The sequence below is a fragment of the Conger conger genome, chromosome 1 (assembly GCF_963514075.1).
Source record: "Conger conger chromosome 1, fConCon1.1, whole genome shotgun sequence".
Classification (NCBI taxonomy): Eukaryota; Metazoa; Chordata; class Actinopteri; order Anguilliformes; family Congridae; genus Conger; species Conger conger.
The window spans coordinates 9574191-9593438 of NC_083760.1; the positions used below are offsets into that span (position 1 = coordinate 9574191).

A 19248-nucleotide genomic window follows, 5' to 3' on the forward strand; every position below is an offset into this window, starting at 1 on the left:
GTAGAAGCACACCACCTTCGCCTCCACGTTGCCATTGGCTGTCTGCGGGGGGGAAGAGAGAGAGAGAGAGAGAGAGAGAGAGAGAGAGAGAGAGAGAGAGAGATAGAGAGATAGAGAGATAGAGAGATAGACAGAGACAGAGACAGAGACAGAGACAGAGACAGAGACAGAGACAGAGAGAGAGAGAGAGAGAGAGCGAGAGAGAGAGGTCACAAGGGCTCAACATCACCGAGGAGAACACACAGGAACCGAAGGAACCAAACCTGAGGGGGACGCGCTACTCCAAGCGTGTGGGACACCCTCCTACAGAGGTGCAAACCTGTATCATCACCTCCGCTCACGTGCACACGATTACGCGCCCAGCGAACGGCGCGGCCTCATCCGCATCCAGATACGCTGCGCATCCTGTCTGCTTTGATGCATGCGAAGGCTTTGTAGTTGGTCCAATGCGGTTTGGCTGCGGTTGGACCTTTTTCTTTTTTTCGAACGCGTTCGCACCACTACCCACGGGGCGACCTACTTTAAACAGCGCTGGCTGCGGCAGCCAGCTGAATTTTAAACAGTCAGGTGGAGCCCAAAACACCTCGACTAGGAGTGCAGCAGCTGGGCTCAGGACCAGAGACGCCGGGGTGATTTATGGGGGGGGGACGCCGCCCGCACATGTCCGAGGAGAGGAGGGGAGAGGCGGGGAGGAGAGGAGAGAGAAAAGGGGGAGTAGGGTGTTATTTTTGGAGAATGAGGAGGAGGAGGAGGAGGAGGTGCTTTGTGTGTGCTCCATCAGAGGCTAAGGAGGAGGGGGGGGGCGGTCGGGGGGCCAAACAAGAGTCTGGGACACGGACCAAGCTGGGAGGAGCACTAATCACATCAGTGCTCCTCCATTACCTCCTCTGTCCTCCCAAACGCTCTCAGGAGGCCTGGCCCCCGGCCCTCGGGCGGGGAGGGGGGGGGGGGAACGTCGCGACGCTCGCGGTTTTTCCGCTCACCTTATTCAGCTCCTCTATCCTCCGGATCAGCAGCGGGTTACTGGACGAATTCTCGAAATAAACGTAATCTGCAAGACAAGAGCGAGAGAAAGGGGGTCAGACCCGGTCCCACAGCGGGACTCTGCAGGGTTTATTTCCGTGCTCCGCGCGTCTGCGTATAGGGTTGCTCAATTTCGGGAATATTCCGGAACGGAAAGTTTCCGGGGGGGGGGGGGAAGTTTCCAGGAATTTCAGAGTTTTCCAGGAAATTCCGGAAAGTTTCGGGAATCAACCGGGCATTTTCCTACCCTTTGCAACCCTATCTGTGTATGCATCATGCGTGTATGATTAACTTATTTTAAGTCTGCATTTTTAACACATTAAAAAAAACTATACATTTTGTGTTCTTGCACCAAGAACCATGACCCCCACTGGCATTTTCATACTACACAAATTCAAACGATCTCAGTCACCCATTTATAAACAATCATAACGGAGTCATAGCAGGCTGAGGCTTCCAGAACCCGTCAAGTTTGATACAACCCGTACGCTCATACAAAATGTGTATACAAGACAAGCGTTTACAAACTGGCAAACAGAACGCACCTCCGTTTCATCGGAAGCTAGGCTACTTATCGCTGCATATGTTCACACACGGGCCTACACTCCCCAACACACACACACACACACACACACACACACACACCAGAGAGCGAAAAAAAGCTGTCAAGCGCTAACTTTCTAAAGTCAGGCTATTTCAACAAGCTAATCAAGTTAATCAAGAGGAGGAAGAGGAGGAAGTCACACTAAACAAAAAGAGAGAAAGGTTCCCTTTCCTCCCACCGACTGAACGAAGGAGAGGTTTGTCTGGCATCGGTTTCAGGAGATTTAACATCTGCCATTATACGGACACAGTTCTGATAACGCATTTCGTTTTCATTACCACACCCAATTCATTTCGGTAAATCCTACCAATAATGTCTGGGTCCAAAAAATTGTAATCCCCCTATTAATTTATTTTAGGTTTATGGAAGCAATTCATTTGTATCCTCACAGTTATAGAACTATTTTAAAAAAATGATTTTTTTTTTTTTGCTAAATACATTTCGGTCGCTCAGGCCTCATGGTGTATGAAATTTAATTTCATTGGCCTCCAACTAGAATAAATGATCCTTCCTACAAAAGTGTGTGTGTGCGTGCGCGTGTGTGTGTGTGCGCATGTTAATTCAGCCCAGAGGAAGTTACTGCTATGACTTCAGCAGCAGGGTCAAAACAAATTACACACATAACATGTCATTAAACACCTGTGTAAACACAGGTCACATCGAGGCTTGTTTCAGCCCTCTCTGCTCGGAAAAAAATAATAACATAACGGCTCAATCAGGCAATCGGGTCCCTCTCTCTCTCCCTCTTTCAATCTCTTTCACTAATTTTTCCTTGACATTACCTCTTCGCTCACTCTCAAGCCGTCTTTCTGTCCATCTGTCTCTCACACACACACACGCACACACACACAACCTGCCCTTCTTACTTTATTCGGCTACGCCTGTTGAAAGCAGCCAGGGTGACCGTAGTCTCTCTCGTTAACTGAGAACACGGCTCCCTCGGTAGCACGTGGCAGTACCGCATCTCTCCACTAGATGGCAAACAAACAGGCAGGAGCAGTGACAGCAGTCACACAAACTGCAGAGCACTGCTCTGTCTGAATTCTCCAATGTTCCCCTTCCTGCCTCCCCACACCCCCGTACCCCCCTCCCCCCCTCCCCGACACCGCACTCTTGGCGAGACTCCAGGCTGCACACAGCCGGTTTCCCAGCAGGATGTCCCAGCAGGCACTGGGCTTGGTAGGGTGCCTGGTCTTAACCCTGTGTGTGTCCTGGCGGCTGCCAGATCATGCCCTGCACTTGGTCAGGTGCCTGGGTCTAACCCTCCCTCTCCCTTTCGCTTCTTGCCAAATCCCACCCCGGCCACCTCAGACCCAGAACAGAAGGATGGAAAATAAACGGGAACACCACATACTCCACCAATCGGGTTGAGAGGAGCACACATCTTACATCTTCCACCAATCAGGTTGAGAGGAAGAAATATTTTCCACCAATCAGGTTGAGAGGAACACATATCTTCCACCAATTAGGCTGAGAGGAACACACATCATCCACCAATCAGGTTGAGAGGAACAGAGAATGCGAGGCTCTCCCCATAGAGGAGACCTTTAGGATATATTAACTGGTTGTGGTTTTCCAGACCTGAGATCACATGCGAAGGCTGTTTGTGTTTGTTATCAGCACTATCCCAGTGTGTACAGCAAGAGCTAACTCCCCCACAGCAGAGTGAACAGGCTCTCGGCTAATGAGCTGCAGACTAGCGGGCGCTGTGGGCTAACAGGCTGTGGGCTAACAGGCTGTGGGCTAACAGGCTAACAAGCTACAGGCTCCAGGGCTAAGCTAACGGGCTAACAAGGTCTGGGCTTTCCTAGCTTCACTGCATCCATTACATCTCACCACAAAAAAAGCACAGAGGACGCAGGGAGGAACCCAGTAGCCAGGGTGAACCCTGTTCCCTGAACAACCCTCGCCCTGAATCCGGCCAGGATGGGACTTCCAGCGCAAATCAAACTGCCCTGCTAATCAAACTGCCCTGCTAATCAAACAGCCCTGCTAATCAAACAGCCCTGCTAATCAAACTGCCCTGCTAATCAAACAGCCCTGCTAATCAAACTGCCCTGCTAATCAAACTGCCCTGCTAATCAGCTCAACGGCAGCACCAGTTTCAGCCCCCTTCAATAATTCAGCAGGAACAAGTAAGCAGATCCCAGGCTGGAAGTGGGCGGGGATGTAGCAGCCCCTACTCTGTAAAACGTCTGAGACAAAAACCGTGACGCACATGAAATGAAAACTGAAATTACATTTACATTATTGGCATTTGGCAGACGCTCTTATCCAGAGCGACGTACAGTTGATTAGACCAAGCAGGAGACAATCCTCCCCTGGAGCAGTGCAGGGTTAAGGGCCTTGCTCAAGGGCCCAACGGCTGGGCGGATCTTATTGCGGCTACACCGGGATTAGAACCACCGACCTTGCGGGTCCCAGTCATTTACCGTAACCACTACAGGCCGCCCCATTGCTCAAATGCCCAGTTTTCCCTCAGTTTACACCCGTGAGCCTGAAACACCTACATCGCGGGGACATGGCGGCCAACTGGGGACTGAGGGGCGGCAGTGTTTCCCCCGGCAACACGTGCAGCGTGTAGCGTGTAGCGTGTAGCGCAGGACACATCGGATAAAACGACGCCGGCCTGAGCCCAAAGTTGTGCTCCTTTGGGGCTTTTGGGACTTTTGGGGCTTTTGGGACTTTTGGGACTTTTGGGGCTTTCGGGGCTTTCGGGACTTTCGGGACTTTCGGGACTTTCGGGACTTTCGGGCAACCTGCATACGGGGACTCTCCTTGCCCCAAAACTGTGAGCTCGAGAGCAACCCCCGCTCCCACCGCCCAAACAGAGAGAGACGGGCCTGTGCGTTGTGCGAGATGACCATTCTAAAACACTGGAACTTCAACGAGAGAGTAGAAGAATATGACACGGACATATTAGCACAGATAAATTTGGCAGTAATGCAAACAGTGAAATATGGCTAACTTTAATTTAAAATGGATGCACTTTTGAAAGCAAGTACAACAACTGAGTGTGTAATCTGAAAGCATGAAAACTGTGTAAATACTAATGGTCTATAAAATGCATTTAAGTAGCTATATTTACAGTTTGGATACTGCAATGAAAAAAAAAGACACTACCATGATTACTGTACACAAAAGACCCCGGAATTTCATTTGAAGTTCACAGCAAACATCTCCTTCATAAATTCATCTCCATTCAGATATCCTGTACGTAGGCGTACATGTTCATTCGAAAAACAAGTAGACCTCAATGTAATTTCAGACGTGTACGTAAACCTCAATCTAAAAATGAGATTAGATTAGATTCAACTTTATTGTCATTCCCCTCTAAGGCAATGACATGCATCCTCTGCATTTGACCCACCCTAGTTACCCAGGAGCAGTGGACAGCCATGCCACAGCGCCCGGGGACCAACTCCAGTTGGCCAGTGCCTTGGTCAAGGGCAACGGCAGGAGTAAAGCAATTTAGACTCTCCAATTAACCTAACCTGCATGTCTTTGGACTAACAAAAGCCCCAGAACCTAACCAGTAAGTAGACCTCAATGTAAATTCAGATGACCTGTACATAGACCTCAGTGTAAATTCAGATGACCTGTACATAGACCTCAGTGTAAATTCAGATGACCTGTTCATAGACCTCAGTGTAAATTCAGATGACCTGTACATAGACCTCAGTGTAAATTCAGATGACCTGTACATAGACCTCAGTGTAAATTCAGATGACCTGTTCATAGACCTCAGTGTAAATTCAGATGACCTGTTCATAGACTTCAACGTAAATTCAGATAACCTGTACATAGACCTCAGTGCAAATTCAGATACTGTAACCTGTACACTTCCACATTACTTTAAAATAAAATTGCACATAAAACCTCCATGATCATTTTGATAAGCAAATTAACCTCCCGGCTCCATTTTATATATCCAGCATATAAGCCTCAATCCCTGGTCAGAATACTTGGATATAACCTTGCACTTAGGCACCCTCGAACTACAGCATCAGTGAGATACAGCACAGCCATAATACTGTCCCACCGGCAGAGAGTATGATTGATCATAAGGCATACACAAAAATATCGGTGTTGGTCTCAGCATCGGCCAGCAATAGCTGAGAACATATTAGTACGGGCCCAATGCTAAAACGGCGGGAGATATGATATTCTAACACGAGTTAGAATAGTTTTGGCATTTATGGCAATGGTAGTATTTGGCGAATACGCACAGTTCAGTCTTGAGCGCAGTGATTTGAGATCACGCAGGATGCCTGCGGTAAGAGATGCACTGGATTTGGCACACTACCGGCGGCGTAAACCCAGGGAAAATGTCAAAACTCAAAAAATAACCAAATCGTCACCACCGTCTGAAACCGTCTGTTATTTACTTTTCATATTTAATTTCCCGGCCAAACTTCAGAGATTCAGACGCTCGTTAGACTCATGACCTTTGCTTACTTTTATTTATTTTATTTTCCCTCCTTTGCCGTGTGCCTCCGCTGTGCGGATCGCTGGCTGCAGCTTGCACGTGTGCTCTGACGTAAAACTGGGAACACAATCGGCCAATGCGGCACATGAACGGCAGTTCACGGTCTGCAGGACCAGGACTAAAGACACTGGGGGCGCAATGCTGCACTCGGCACCACGGCTTTAGCCGTACACGCTAACCCTGTAGGGGGCGGCCTGTGGTCTAGTGGCTCAGGTACATGACTCGGACCAGGAAGGTTGGTGGTTCAAGCCCCGGTGTAGCCACGATAAGATCTGCACAGCTGTTGGCCCTTAACCCCTCTCTCGGTCTCTCACTCTTTCTGTCTCGCTCTCTCTCTCACGCTCTTCACATCTCTCTCCCTCTCCCTCTCCACCCTCCCTCTTGCCCCTTCTCTCCCCCTCTCTTTCTCTCCCTCCTTCCTTCCCTCTTGCCCCCTCTCTCTCTCTCTCTCTCTCTCTCACCCTTCCACCTCCCCTGCTTAGTCTAATCAACTAAGTCTGGATAAATTATTTAGATAAAGTGTCAGCTAAATATTACATTATTATTATTATTATTATTATTATTATTATTACCTTGATGACCCTTGTGTTGTTCTCCTTAATTACAAATTTTGTTTAAAAAAAACTGAAGCAAACAAATAAACCCACACGGTTCTGCCGATGCAGCACTGGCAGAAACAGGCAGACAAACACGCACTGCGTTACAGAAGACCTGGACTCGGTCTCATCAGGCGTTACTCCCAAACCACTCCACCAACGCGGACGAGCAGCCACAGAGCCGGACCAATCCGCCGTGCGGTACGGACGACGGCGAGGACGGAGTTCTGATCCGGTTCACGACCCGAACGCGGCCGACTATCGGGAGGAATCGACGAAATTCCCCCGAACGTGTCTGGAATAAGGATTTACGTTCTCGCCGTGAAATCAGCCGCGATTGCGACACGTGTGCCTAGTACACGGTGCATCTGGTGACGTCCGCGCCGCTAACGCAGATGATGTGTGTGTGAAACACGAGCGATCGGGAGAGGAGAGAGACTCACTCACTCCTTCAGTCAGCAAGCTTCTCGCATTCTAATTAAAGCTCTGTACAACAGACGGGCCTATTTACTTAAACAACGAGACCTCCTTCTTTGCTTTCCCCCCCCCCCACCATTACTACAATAGTCTGTGACCAACGCGGGCGACACAAACCTGAAGCAGGGGCATGGACAGAGATGTTTTTTTTGGGGGAATGCTTAAGGAGGACATCGTACAGGCCCACACACTGCATTAAGCATGCAGTCGACGTTGCCAAGTGCCAGCAAAACGCCTACAACGGCTCGCTACTAATACCGTGTTTGCCACAACGAGCATACGCCACATTTAGCTAACTGCACCCACAAACACAGCCACCGGCGCTAATGCTAGCAAAGCCATCACTCTAAAATGGGAGGCCTGGCTGTAATGACTTTGCTGTATGGGCCGCACAGGGCTGCCTGTAGCCTAGCGGCTAAGGTACATCACTGGGACCCGGATGGTTGGTGGTTCAAGCCCCACAATAAGATGACTGGGACCTTGGGACTGGGACCCGCAAGGTCGGTGGTTCTAATCCCGGTGTAGCCGCAATAAGATCCGCACAGCTGTTGGGCCCTTGAGCAAAGCCCTTAACCCCGGCATTGCTCCGGGGGGGATAGTCCCCTGCATAGTCTAATCAACTATAAGTCACTTTGGATAAAAGCGTCAGCTGAATGACTCAAATTATTACTATTATTATCATTATGATACAGCGACACATTTACCTGGATGGTGATAGGTCAGGAGAAAAAGGTATTGTAGGTTTAAGGTTCCTCTCGGGGTGTGAATATTTTTTTTCGGTAAAACGCAGGGTTTTCTCCAGGCCGTGGAGGGCGAGCCCCACTCCCAGGGGCACACAGGCCCGGCTGCAGGGCCTGACCCTCCCAGACGCTCCTGATCGTGAACACGTTTGTCCTGTGGAGGGTGGGTGCTACCCAGGCAGCATCTGGCAATGTTTAAAAGGCGTTCAATTTCCAAAATCCCCCCCCCCCCCCCCCCACCCCGCACTCCGGCAAAAACTAACCGAAAGTTTTCGGCACCATTAGAGAGACGACAGCTTTGGTGAGGAGACACGTCGTGGGTGCGAAAGTCGTTGCTGCGATGTGTTTGTGGACTTTCTCCCGCAGCAGTTTTCAAACTGAGGCTCAGGCACAGAGCAAAGGCACAGTCACAGTCATACACTGTGGCGCTGGGGGGGTCAGGGCGGGTTGGTTTGCCAGACCTCAGCCTAACCTGGCGTGTGGCGCAGTGATGCCCTGCATAACATCTGAGAGGGCCCCAGACTCAAAGTCTCTCGCTCTCTCTCCGTCTCTCTCTCTGTCTCTCACTCGTTCTGTCTCGCTCTCTCTCTTGCTCTTAACATCTCCCACCCTCTCTCCCTCTCAACCCTCCCTCTTGCCCCTTCTCTCCCCCTCTCTTTCTCCCTCCTTCCTTCCCTCTTGCCCCCTCTCTCTCTCTCTCTCTCTCTCTCACCCTTCCTCCTCCTTCCTACCCCCTTGCCCCTCTCCCTCCACCTCTCTATTCATCCCTCCCCCCCTCTATCCCTCCCCCCTCTCTCTCTCCCCCTCTCAACCCTCCCTCTTGCCCCTTCTCTCCCCCTTGCTTTCTCCCTCCTTCCTTCCCTCTTGCCCCCTCTCTCTCTCTCACCCTCACCCTTCCTCCTCCTTCCTACCCCCTTGCCCCTCTCCCTCCATCTCTCTATTCATCCCCCCCCTCTCTCTCTCTCTATTCATCCCTCCCCCCCTCCCTCTCTCTCCCTCCCATAACGCCGTGTCCCTGTCTCTCCCCGATCGAGCCTCCGGACCAACCGAAGGCTAATCTGTCACCGGAGCGACCGTGACATCACCAGCCAGCCACCCTTCCACGGGGTCGTCCAATGGGAGCGTGTTGCCGGGGTGCCAAGGAGACCCAGGCGGGTGGGTGGAATCTAACCAGGCCAGGGAGGGCTGGGCTGGGGACGTGCCTGGGGGGAGGGGGGGGGGGGGGGGGGCTAATCAGCTGCAGTCCGTTTTCCCCGCGTACATGCATGCACGCCCCTAAAACCCCCCCTGTCCCGCGCCTGGTAACCAGGGGTGACACTCAGGCAGCGGTGCAGGCCGAGGCAGGCTTGGTCCAGGGCCCACTCCTCGGCCCCTGTGCGGAGCTGATAACAGCCAGCAGGGAGGGAGGGAGGGAGGGAGGGAGGGAGGAGAGACCCCCCTCCCCTATCAGGGCTGTGTGGGCCACAACACCGCAGGGATCTATGGAATAAGGGTTACTATGGCAATGGCAGGTAATTCAGCCCCCCCCCCACCCCCCCAACCAACCACGACACTCACACACACACACACTCTCTCACTCTTAGTCACATCCTGCCTTGCCCGCCCACGGCTCGGCGTGTGAACTGTCCTCGTGAAAACTGCCCAGATACCCGGAGACACTACAGGCCCACACAGGAAACAGGTCAATTTGTTTGTTATATTTGATCATACAGGGCCATCAGATGCACAAAAAACACCGGTATGATTTATTTTATTTTTTTTCCAATGAAAACTAAATAATTTGTTCAAAATTCTACAAGCAGGTAAACTGCAGACTAAGGTCACAAAATGAACTGTGTAATCGACTACCCAAGCCATGTACGGATGGTGCTAAATTAAACGGCTCGTCATTATCAGCGTAGCGGTTTGCTTTGTGTTCCTACATAGGAATTCCGTTTATTATTCAGTTTAGCGCTACAATTACGCCAGATTTGTTTTCCCCGACCCCTGAACCCCCCGAACCTGCAAATTACCACCCGTTTGTCACATTTAAAAATCCGACAGCTGAGAATCGGACAAGCAGATGTGCCGTCCCCGTATCAGCGGGGAGAAGAGCTAATGTAATAAATGGTTATGACGGCCATCTCGCGTTCATTAGATGGGAAACAAACCATTTACGATGGCAAACTGGCCAGCGAATGTTTATCGGCCCTTTTACAAGCCTGACGAGGCTCAGCTTCAGGTCATTTTGAGCTAATCAGCCGAATGAATGAATGAATGAATGAATGAATGAATGAATTACATTACATTATTGGCATTTGGCAGACGCTCTTATCCAGAGCGACGTACAACAAAGTGCATACCCATAACCAGGGATAAGTTCGCTGTAAGAAGTACAATTTCAACTGCATGAACTGAATGAATGAATGAATGAATGAATGAATGAATGAATGAATGAAACGCTAGCCTCCATCTCTATTCCTCCACCTTCATGTCAATACACCTGAAAAGAGTATTGAATAAATAGCGCTTAATGTTGCTGTTGCCAGTGTTATGTACCAATCATATTAAGGGCACGCGTATATTACGAATTAGTGAATATGCGGTAGGCGTCATCCGTTGTCTTGATCAGACGATCAGGCGGCGCAAATTGTTTTCGGCCGGCAGAGCACCAGAGTTCTATCACGGGCGAATGAAACTACGAGCGGCAATTTGTGGGGCCGCATCCGTCTTTATGCCGAAAAAGCTAAAAAAAAAAATTTTTTTTACATTTTTAAAAAAGGAGAAAGAAAAGGGCGTGAGGATGGAGGGACGTTTGCCGAGAGCGATCGGTCTGTTAGACGGAGAGCTACTCTCGCCCCTATCGCGAGGCGAGGAGCAAAACGCAATGAGGAGAGGCGACTCCGCGAGAAGCCATTCTTTACTGCGCCTTGCAAGGTTTTTCTTTTGAGGGGGGGTGGGGGGGTTTAATAGGAGTTTGGCCAGCAACAGCCCGATCGGTCGCTGAAACGAGACAGATTTACGTCACGCCGCATATGATAATGATATTGTGACATCATTAACCACGGTTCGCCATCGATTTTTTAATCAGGCCTCCGCGCCCGGGGGCGAGCGGACTCGCGGCGCGTTCACGCGATCTCCCGTCGGCCGGCGTTCACGCAAGTCGAGCGCTAACCGCCGATTCTCCTCCCTCGATTAGGGAGAACGAACCGCCCTCATTTTCGGGTCGTCCAGAGGTCATCGTCGGAGGCCAACGACACTCGGCACACCCGCAATTCTCCTAAACGCATCTCGAAACCGACACCGTCACCTCGGGGGTTTCGGAGAGGGTTAACCGTTCGGGAGAAGGGGGTACAGATTATTACATTAATGGCATTTGGCAGACGCTCTTATCCAGAGCGACGTACAGTTGATTAGACTACGCAGGAGACAATCCTCCCCTGGAGCGATGCAGGGTTAAGGGCCTTGCTCAAGGGCCCAACGGCTGTGCGGATCTTATTGTGGCTACCCCGGGGATCAAATCAGACCTTGCGGGTCCCAGTCATGCGCCTTAACCACTACGCTACAGGCCACCCTAGAGCAGAGATGTGATCAGACCGTCACATGTGGTCAGAGGGTTCACAGCCGCATGATGCATTTTGAACCCACTCCTCTTCTTTCTCAATCATTTATCTATATCATAGTTGCTATGGCAATATATTTTAACTCGCCTCTTGTTGATCCGCCGGCAGATAGAGTGATTGCAGTATCGTGTGTTTAAAGATTACAGATTCGGTGAAATGCGTGCAGTTGTAATACCGCCGAGGTGCTGTTTTAAGCGCAAATGCGCACGCGAGAATGAAGCATTCACGAGCGTTTTCTTCGTTTATAATGCCTCGTGTGTGCGCTCATTGGCTTTTAATGGTTTTATTTTACCGTTCACAACACACAACAGTGAGCCCATAGTCAATGAGGTCTTCCCCCAATGACATTGGAATTGATTTTTCAAAAGAATCTTTCAATATTCACATCCCAACAGGCACCGGGACAGGCACTGGACGGTCACAATATCGCTTCAGTGATCGCCGAGCCGGCGACCCATTGGAGATCGCTAAAGGTCCACATTCATACTGAGACATGCAGCTAGAGTACAATCCCGCTTACACATGCACCTTTACGGACTGCCTCCTCCAGTAGACCCGGAGTCCTTACTGGTTATGAAAATACAGAAATCACTCTGAATATCACTGCCTCCTCCAGGTTTACAGTGGAGAGGTGTACGTCTAATTCTCAGATTTACTATTACTATTACTATTACTATTTAGTAGTATAATCCTTGTGACCTTGCTCGTGAAAATGCCACAAGCGTACTCTGACTAACCTTTCTCTGTTCCTGTTAACAACTGTTGTGCGATTGGCTATGAATCAGAGATGCTCGTCATCTTAAAACGTGATTGCCTGGAAAGTATGCAAGATGAGCTACTAGATAGGCGGTTATTGAAAGGCAACCTACAGTGCTGTGAAAATATATTTGCCGCCTTCCTGATTACATTAGTACGACAGGCCATTTGCATACTGTCCACAGCAACACTCATCTTAAAGTTAAAATTAGTTTTACTTTACTAGAGATACACTGCTGTGAAAAAGTATTTGCCAATCAATCAATTTCCCAAATTTAACGGATAATTAGATTCAGACAACTCAACACTGCCTGACTTGATTACAGCCAGCTTTGTTGAATTTAAACTTCACTTATATTGGACCTTACAATCATAGTAAAGTAGTCACTACAAAGTTTCTATAAGCACACTATGCCACGATGAAATTATTAGAACAGATTAGAATTTTTTAAATATATATACCAGTCTAGAAGGGGATACAAAGCCATTTCTAAGGCTCTGGGACTCCACCAGACCACAGAGAGAGCAATCAGCTCCAAAAGGAGAACACTTGGAACAATGTTTCCGGGAGGGTCAGCCTGCCAAAATCTCTCCAAGGGTGCAGCAACACTATCACTTTTGCAAAAAAAAGCACCTGGATGATCCCCCAAGTATTTTGGGATAATATTCTGACAGACCAGTCAAAAGCGGAACTTTCTGGAAGCCACGCGTCCCATTATGTCTGGCGTAAAGCAAATATAGCGTTTCACAGTAAGAACATCACACCCACAATCAAACATGGCGGAGGCGTGACGGTGGGGGGATGTTTTGCTACCTCGGGACCCGGACGACTTGTCGTCGTAAAATGAACCGTGAATTCTGCTCTGTACCAGAACATTCTGAAGGAGAATAATATCTGTCTGTGAGCCGAAGCTGAATTGAAATTGGGCTACGAGGCAAGACAACGATCCAAAAGACAAAAGCAAGTCCAGTGAATTGGCTGAAAAAAAAAAAAAACTAAATGGAGGTTTTGGAGGGGTCTAGTCAAAGTCCTGACTTGAACCCAAAATAAAAACTAAAAAAAAAAAACTACCAATTTGAATTAAAGCAGTTCTGCAAAGAAGAGTGGGCTAAAATTCCCACAAAGGTTTGGTTGCAGTTACCGCTGCTAATGAGATACAGCCAGTTTTTAGTTTTAAGGGGTAGTTATTAGGTTCACATGGGGAATTTGTGTTTATTCCGGTTCCTTATAATACTACATTTTGTCTAAAGATCTGAAACCATTCAGCGTGACAGATATGCAATAATACGGCACGGTAGTCTGAAGTAAAACTCATTTTAACTACAGATAACTAAAGATAAGTATCGGTGGACAGTATGCAAATGGTCTGTAGTACTAACATACTAAAGTTACAGTCCCTTCAAAGAGTATTGGAACAGCAAGGTCAATTCCTTAACTCAAGAGCTATGGTCTCAGATCTTTAATCCACACGGTATTATTCATCATGAAAGTCCAAGTGTGTTCTCAACACGGCGCCTGAACCAACCACTCATCTGAAATCGTGAACATTAGCACTGAAAACAAAATGGAACTTTCTTTGCCCAACAAACAACCTAAAGCAAACAGAGCCACAGGGAAACATGGTACTCATTAATGACTCCCGCGCTTTAAAGTAAGGCCCCTCGAAGCATGCAAACCTGCCTCAAAATTATAATTTAACCCAATCCAGATAATATCACTGTGACTAAAGGGGAAATCCGTATCAGATATAGAAAGAAAACCACTGTTATGTTTTATCGTGCGTATGTTTAAGAATATGTACAGTACTCATTTGCACAACAGAGGATTCTGCTGCATGGGCTTTAAGCCTAGAACCGAAGGCCCGCCATCCTCCGGTCAAAAACACAAGTCGGGCCTTATTATCAGCCAGATATTTCCCCTGCAGATAGCTCTTTGAGTACTTGGAAAGAAAGAATCTTGTTAAGAAAATGTTCTGCAAGTGTATCATTTGTACCTGGTAACAATTACCAGTTTTAAAAATAGAGAAAAATCAAAGATTACTGCGTGGACCATTATGCTGATCATCATCCCGGTCCAGTTTAGTTTTTTCAGCGTTCGGCTCCAAACCAGGGAGGGCCGTTGGATCCTCGTTTTCCGAAATTCTCCGCCTCAACGGTCTCAGCGGTACGAAAATGACATTAGACATTAACACCTACTGAATTCAAACCTAATACCTGTTTGGATTTACACTCACAAACACTCTCTGGTGAAAATTTACACCTGCCGTCAACTTTAGATTCTGTTAAAATGTTTTAAATGATTTTCATATTTAAACACCTTACCCTGCTAACAGCTCGGCTGGTGTTTGAACTCAGGTAAGCACTGGTTATGAAAAAGATTGGTGGTGTTAGGGAAGAAGCCAGAGGAAAAGTATAATATGACAATTAAAGCAAAGACTGGGGGTGCTTTGCTTTCGTTTGATTTATAATATTAAATTCTAAAAGTGCCTCCACATGATTGAGCTCGTAGTGGGATTTGTGCACATTAGGAATTCTGCTCTGCTGGTCCTCGAAATTGTGTCAGAAAGGGCCAGGCAAATGATAGTTCACCAAGTTACACACACGCCAGCTAATTGTTGTTGGCAAAAATTGACCAGATCTGTAAAATTGCGGTTAGCTAGCAGCAAACTAAATGAAATGGTGAAAGAAAGCCAATAAAAACCATTTGCAAGTAAAGGTGGCCCTGCAAACAACTTTTAGTTCCGCCGATTTGAGGATCGATACGGCTGCAGATTGCAGTCTGTCCTGGAGGCCATGGACACTGCGACATCTTCACAACTCAAAGCCCTGGCAGGGTACTACAGCAGGGAGAATTTACACCGTTTTTCCCTCCCCCGTTGCAAACAGCAGCACAGCTTCGAGAAGGGTTCGCGCTAAACGAAAGCAAGCGCGCCGATTTGTTATTTAGCTGAGGCTTTTATCCAAAGCGACTTAACAGTTGAAGTGTTGATTAGACCGGTTATTCTCAACTCCGGTCCTCAGGACCCACGTGCCACAGGGTTTTTGTTGCAACCAGGAACTCACACAGCTGATCAAAGGAATTTCTGGCGGTTCGATTGGTTCGGTCATTAAATCAGGTGTGTGAGTTCCTGGTCACGGCAAAAATCTTCTGGCACGTGGGTCCCGAGGACTGGAGTTGAGAAACACTGTATTAGACCAAGCAGGGGACAACCCGCCTTGGAGCAATGCGGGGTCAAGGGCCTTGCTCAAGGGCCCAACAGGAGTGCAGATGTAATTGTGGCTACACCGAGGCTTGAACCACCAACCATCCGGGTCGCAGTCAGGTACCTTAGCCTCAAGACCACAGGATGCCCCTGTACCCACCACTTCAGACGCCCCCTCCCATCTGCGGCGACCGTTTGCAGCTCAAAACGATGAAGCCACTTATTGTGTGGCTATTGTGAAGATAGGCCTCTTCAGCCACCTGAGGATCATCATCGTCACAAACCAAGGACAAAACTTAGGAGGTTATCGAGTGAAGACCTCCACTTCTTTATTCCCACCCTTCTCAAGCAAAATGACACCCTTAAATGGACGTGGGCGACAACTTCAAAGTGGCACCCAGTTTATTTCAAAAGTTTCCGAAGAAAACCATAACACTGACACAACTATAGCGTTTGTGCAACGAAAATTCGTATGAACTTACGCAACCCCAAAGTGTGCAGCAGGGAGTTAGTGTTCAGTGTGGGGGTGTTTCCAGGACAACTGCCATTGCAAATCACCCACCTAGCGATGGCACATAATACTATTCTCCATTTTTAAAATTAATACTCTAATCATCAGTGATGTCCTTGGAGATCTGATGATGATAATCTGTACTTTTTTTCTTTTTTGTTGTTGTTCATTTTGGCATTCCCAACATGCCTGGGTTAGGAGCACATAGGATCAGTAACATACCAGGCTTAAATTTTTACTTTTCTACTGCCAGTGGCCACCACCACAATTGACTCACAAGAGTACAAATTCAAGAAAAAAGCAAATAATTCCACAACTAAGGGTCCAGCTGCTAACTGAATTAGCCTCAACTTGGTGCAATGGTTGGCCAGTTCGGATATCAGCAAGGAAGCCCCTACATGTTCATTAGAAGACAAGTCCTAAACATATCGGTGCCACTCAATCAGATGTCCCATGATTAAGTATTATGGAGCCCTATTTTACTTTGTAGTTGTACCGTGCCCTTGTGATAACTGAAACACGGGCAACCCCACTGATACATTCAAAGAGATTTAAGGGCTCATCACAACACTCTGGATAACATAGTCAGCAGGCCCAAAGACATTATATAGTACGTATATCACATTATATAACACATTACAACTCTGTTTAGGCATGACGCGTTTCACCCTGTATACATTTATGAAAAAAATAGACGAGTACAGAAACTGCTCGTCGAGAGTGAACGGTTTGGCTGCGTACCACAGCCTGCTCTTCACTACAATCCGAAATTTAATACAATTTATTCGCGGGGGTCTTTTGAGGACAACTAAACACGCCCGCCAGCCCGCCCCACACACCCCTCCCCAACATTTCACTGCAGACTCGCAGTACCCGAATTACGACCGCAGAAACCCGCGTCGACCACGCTTTGTTCGAAACCGCAACATGCAGAACGCATCGCTTGCCGGAGGGCTGCATTTAGCATTCGGAAACGTGGTTGCCAACGAATTGGCTACTTTAACAAGCCATATTGACCATTCTGGATCGCACGGCAATATGCGAATGCGGTTCGATATATATTCGATAGTAGCAACATGTAAAATATATAATTAGCCTTATAGCATTGTCCTGATTGGACATTGTTTTGTTCGGCACGCACCCCCCCCCCCAAAAAATGGCAGTACGTCAGAAAACACCATAAACACAAACATCCCAGAATCCAGTCACTGAACTACATTCAAAAATTCAAAATAGACAAAGCGTAGCATTACTGGCAGCTAATGTTAGTTACTGAACCCATTTCCGCCCAATGTAAATGGTCAGTGATGATGAACTTAGCTACCTGCTTAACGTCAGGTAACGTTAAGTTTTCATGTGTCATTTTTCCTCCACGCGGGGAAAAGTAGCTACCTGGAATGTCAATTCAACAGCACACTTCGGCAACGTGTGGCTTCCAAAATTTCCATAACGCAGAAAAGAAAATTAAACACCCGGACTTCTAGTCAAGTGAGAGCTTTTTGCGGTTTTATTAAACTGTAAGTTCATCCAGATTGGTTTCTGGGAGCAGTGAATCTTGCTTGGCTACCCAACTACCAATAATCACCACTTCAGCTGCGTAATGGTTCGATTAAAACGTTAAAATGACAATAACGTGTGAACCAGGAGCGAAGATTCCCGGCTCAATAAAATTCAATTTCTCCCTCCGTTAAATTCTATTGGTGGTAGCTAGGTGGGAAGTGTGAGTGGAACTACAACACAAACTTCTGCGTTTAACTAATTCATATACGAAATACAACCTATCGATTCACGAGTAACGTTACCTACCTACCTGATTTGTTAGTAAATGCTGTGTTTAACAGAATCGTTAATCTGGACAGCTATGAGTAAAACATGTGTAGTTAGCGAGCTATGGTTTTTTTTTTTCCGAGGGAATTTTCGAATTATAAAATGGACAGTTCCCCGAATTCGTGTCGGGTGAGGATGACTTCAGCGAGGCACAGCGGTGTACCTCTTCGTTAACGCAGCATTCTCCTAACAACGGTCATAGCTAGCCAGCTTTGCTAAGCTGTCTAGCTTGTTAAAACTAGCTAAACTTTAGCTAAAATGCTGAGCCCGACTCTTTCTTTAGAAAAAAAATAGATATAAATACATCTAAAAGTACAACTGGTTTAACAACACGTAGTATATGGACACAAGAATACACAAGTATAATACGACAAACTGGGGATCCCAAGACCACACTCTTCTTCCTCCTCCTCTTCACAGTCACCATCATCATCCTCTGTAGCGAGCTAGCTACAGCACACTTCAGCTTTAGGAAATAAAAGAGGAAGGACGACCCAGTCTGGGCAGCTATGCTGCAAAAGAACCACGGCGTGCGCGATCAAGAGACTACAACTATTAAAGAAATGTGTTTGCCTACCTCCGACCCGGTACATGTTCGCTGCCATGACTGCCCCGGGTCCTGGCGTCTCCAGGTACGGGTATCTCTGTCGCCGCCGTCGCTGTTACAACTACCACTGTTGAGTGTGTTGGAAAATGGTGGATTGATCAATACGAAGCACACCAACCAAGCGAACTTAAAGAGACAGTACACGCATTTTATTAAGCCTACTTTCCCGGGTACCGTTACTAAATGGATGCGACTTGGGTAACCCGCGTAAAATTTGGATACAGTTCACAACAAAGCCGTTTCCCCTGGAAGTCGGATCTCGAGCGGACTGGAGGTTGAGGGGGGCAGTGTTCAGCGGGCATCACAGCCGTTTACCCCGCCTCCCCAAAAAACAACAATTCCTGCTGTACCACGCCAGCCCCACTAGAGGCAAAATGACAAACTAAAGCACTGTTGCTGTCTCTTTGAGTCTCACTAATAATTATTTTTCAACCTGAAAAACTTGCTCTGGTCCAACGCGTTTGTTGGGACAGAGATACAGAATGACGGCAGCATGGTCTTGGAAGGGTAGTCTATGAATAGTCCATAATTACACTTTACCCTATATATATAGCCTATACGATATTATAACCATCCAGTGCTCAGCATGAGATGCCACCCCAGTCTCTAGTTTCTAGTTGACATGTAGATGTATTGTTAGTGCTTGGATAGTGAACACCTGACTACACTGCGTGGATTGTACATCTGTTCACTCAAAAGCATACCCATAGACCCGAAGATAGGCCTCCATAGTGAGAGAGGAGAAAAAAAAATAAAAAATGTTTTACCAAACACTTGCACCTAGGGTTAGCCCTTGCTTTTGCCCCCTCTGTA

The 19248-nt window shown here is 47.7% G+C and overlaps 1 protein-coding gene across 1 annotated transcript in view; it reads right to left on the reverse strand.

The window, feature by feature from the left end:
• The window catches only part of mta1 (metastasis associated 1), a 55523-nt gene extending 36765 nt beyond the window's left edge, over positions 1-18758 (reverse strand). The window contains 3 exon segments of the mRNA XM_061259985.1: positions 1-42; positions 984-1051; positions 18406-18758. The exon segment at positions 1-42 is cut by the window's left edge and continues 52 nt beyond it. Of these exon segments, the coding sequence (XP_061115969.1) occupies positions 1-42; positions 984-1051; positions 18406-18433 (138 nt within the window). The 5' untranslated portion in view covers positions 18434-18758.
• Positions 18759-19248: the final 490 nt, after the last annotated feature.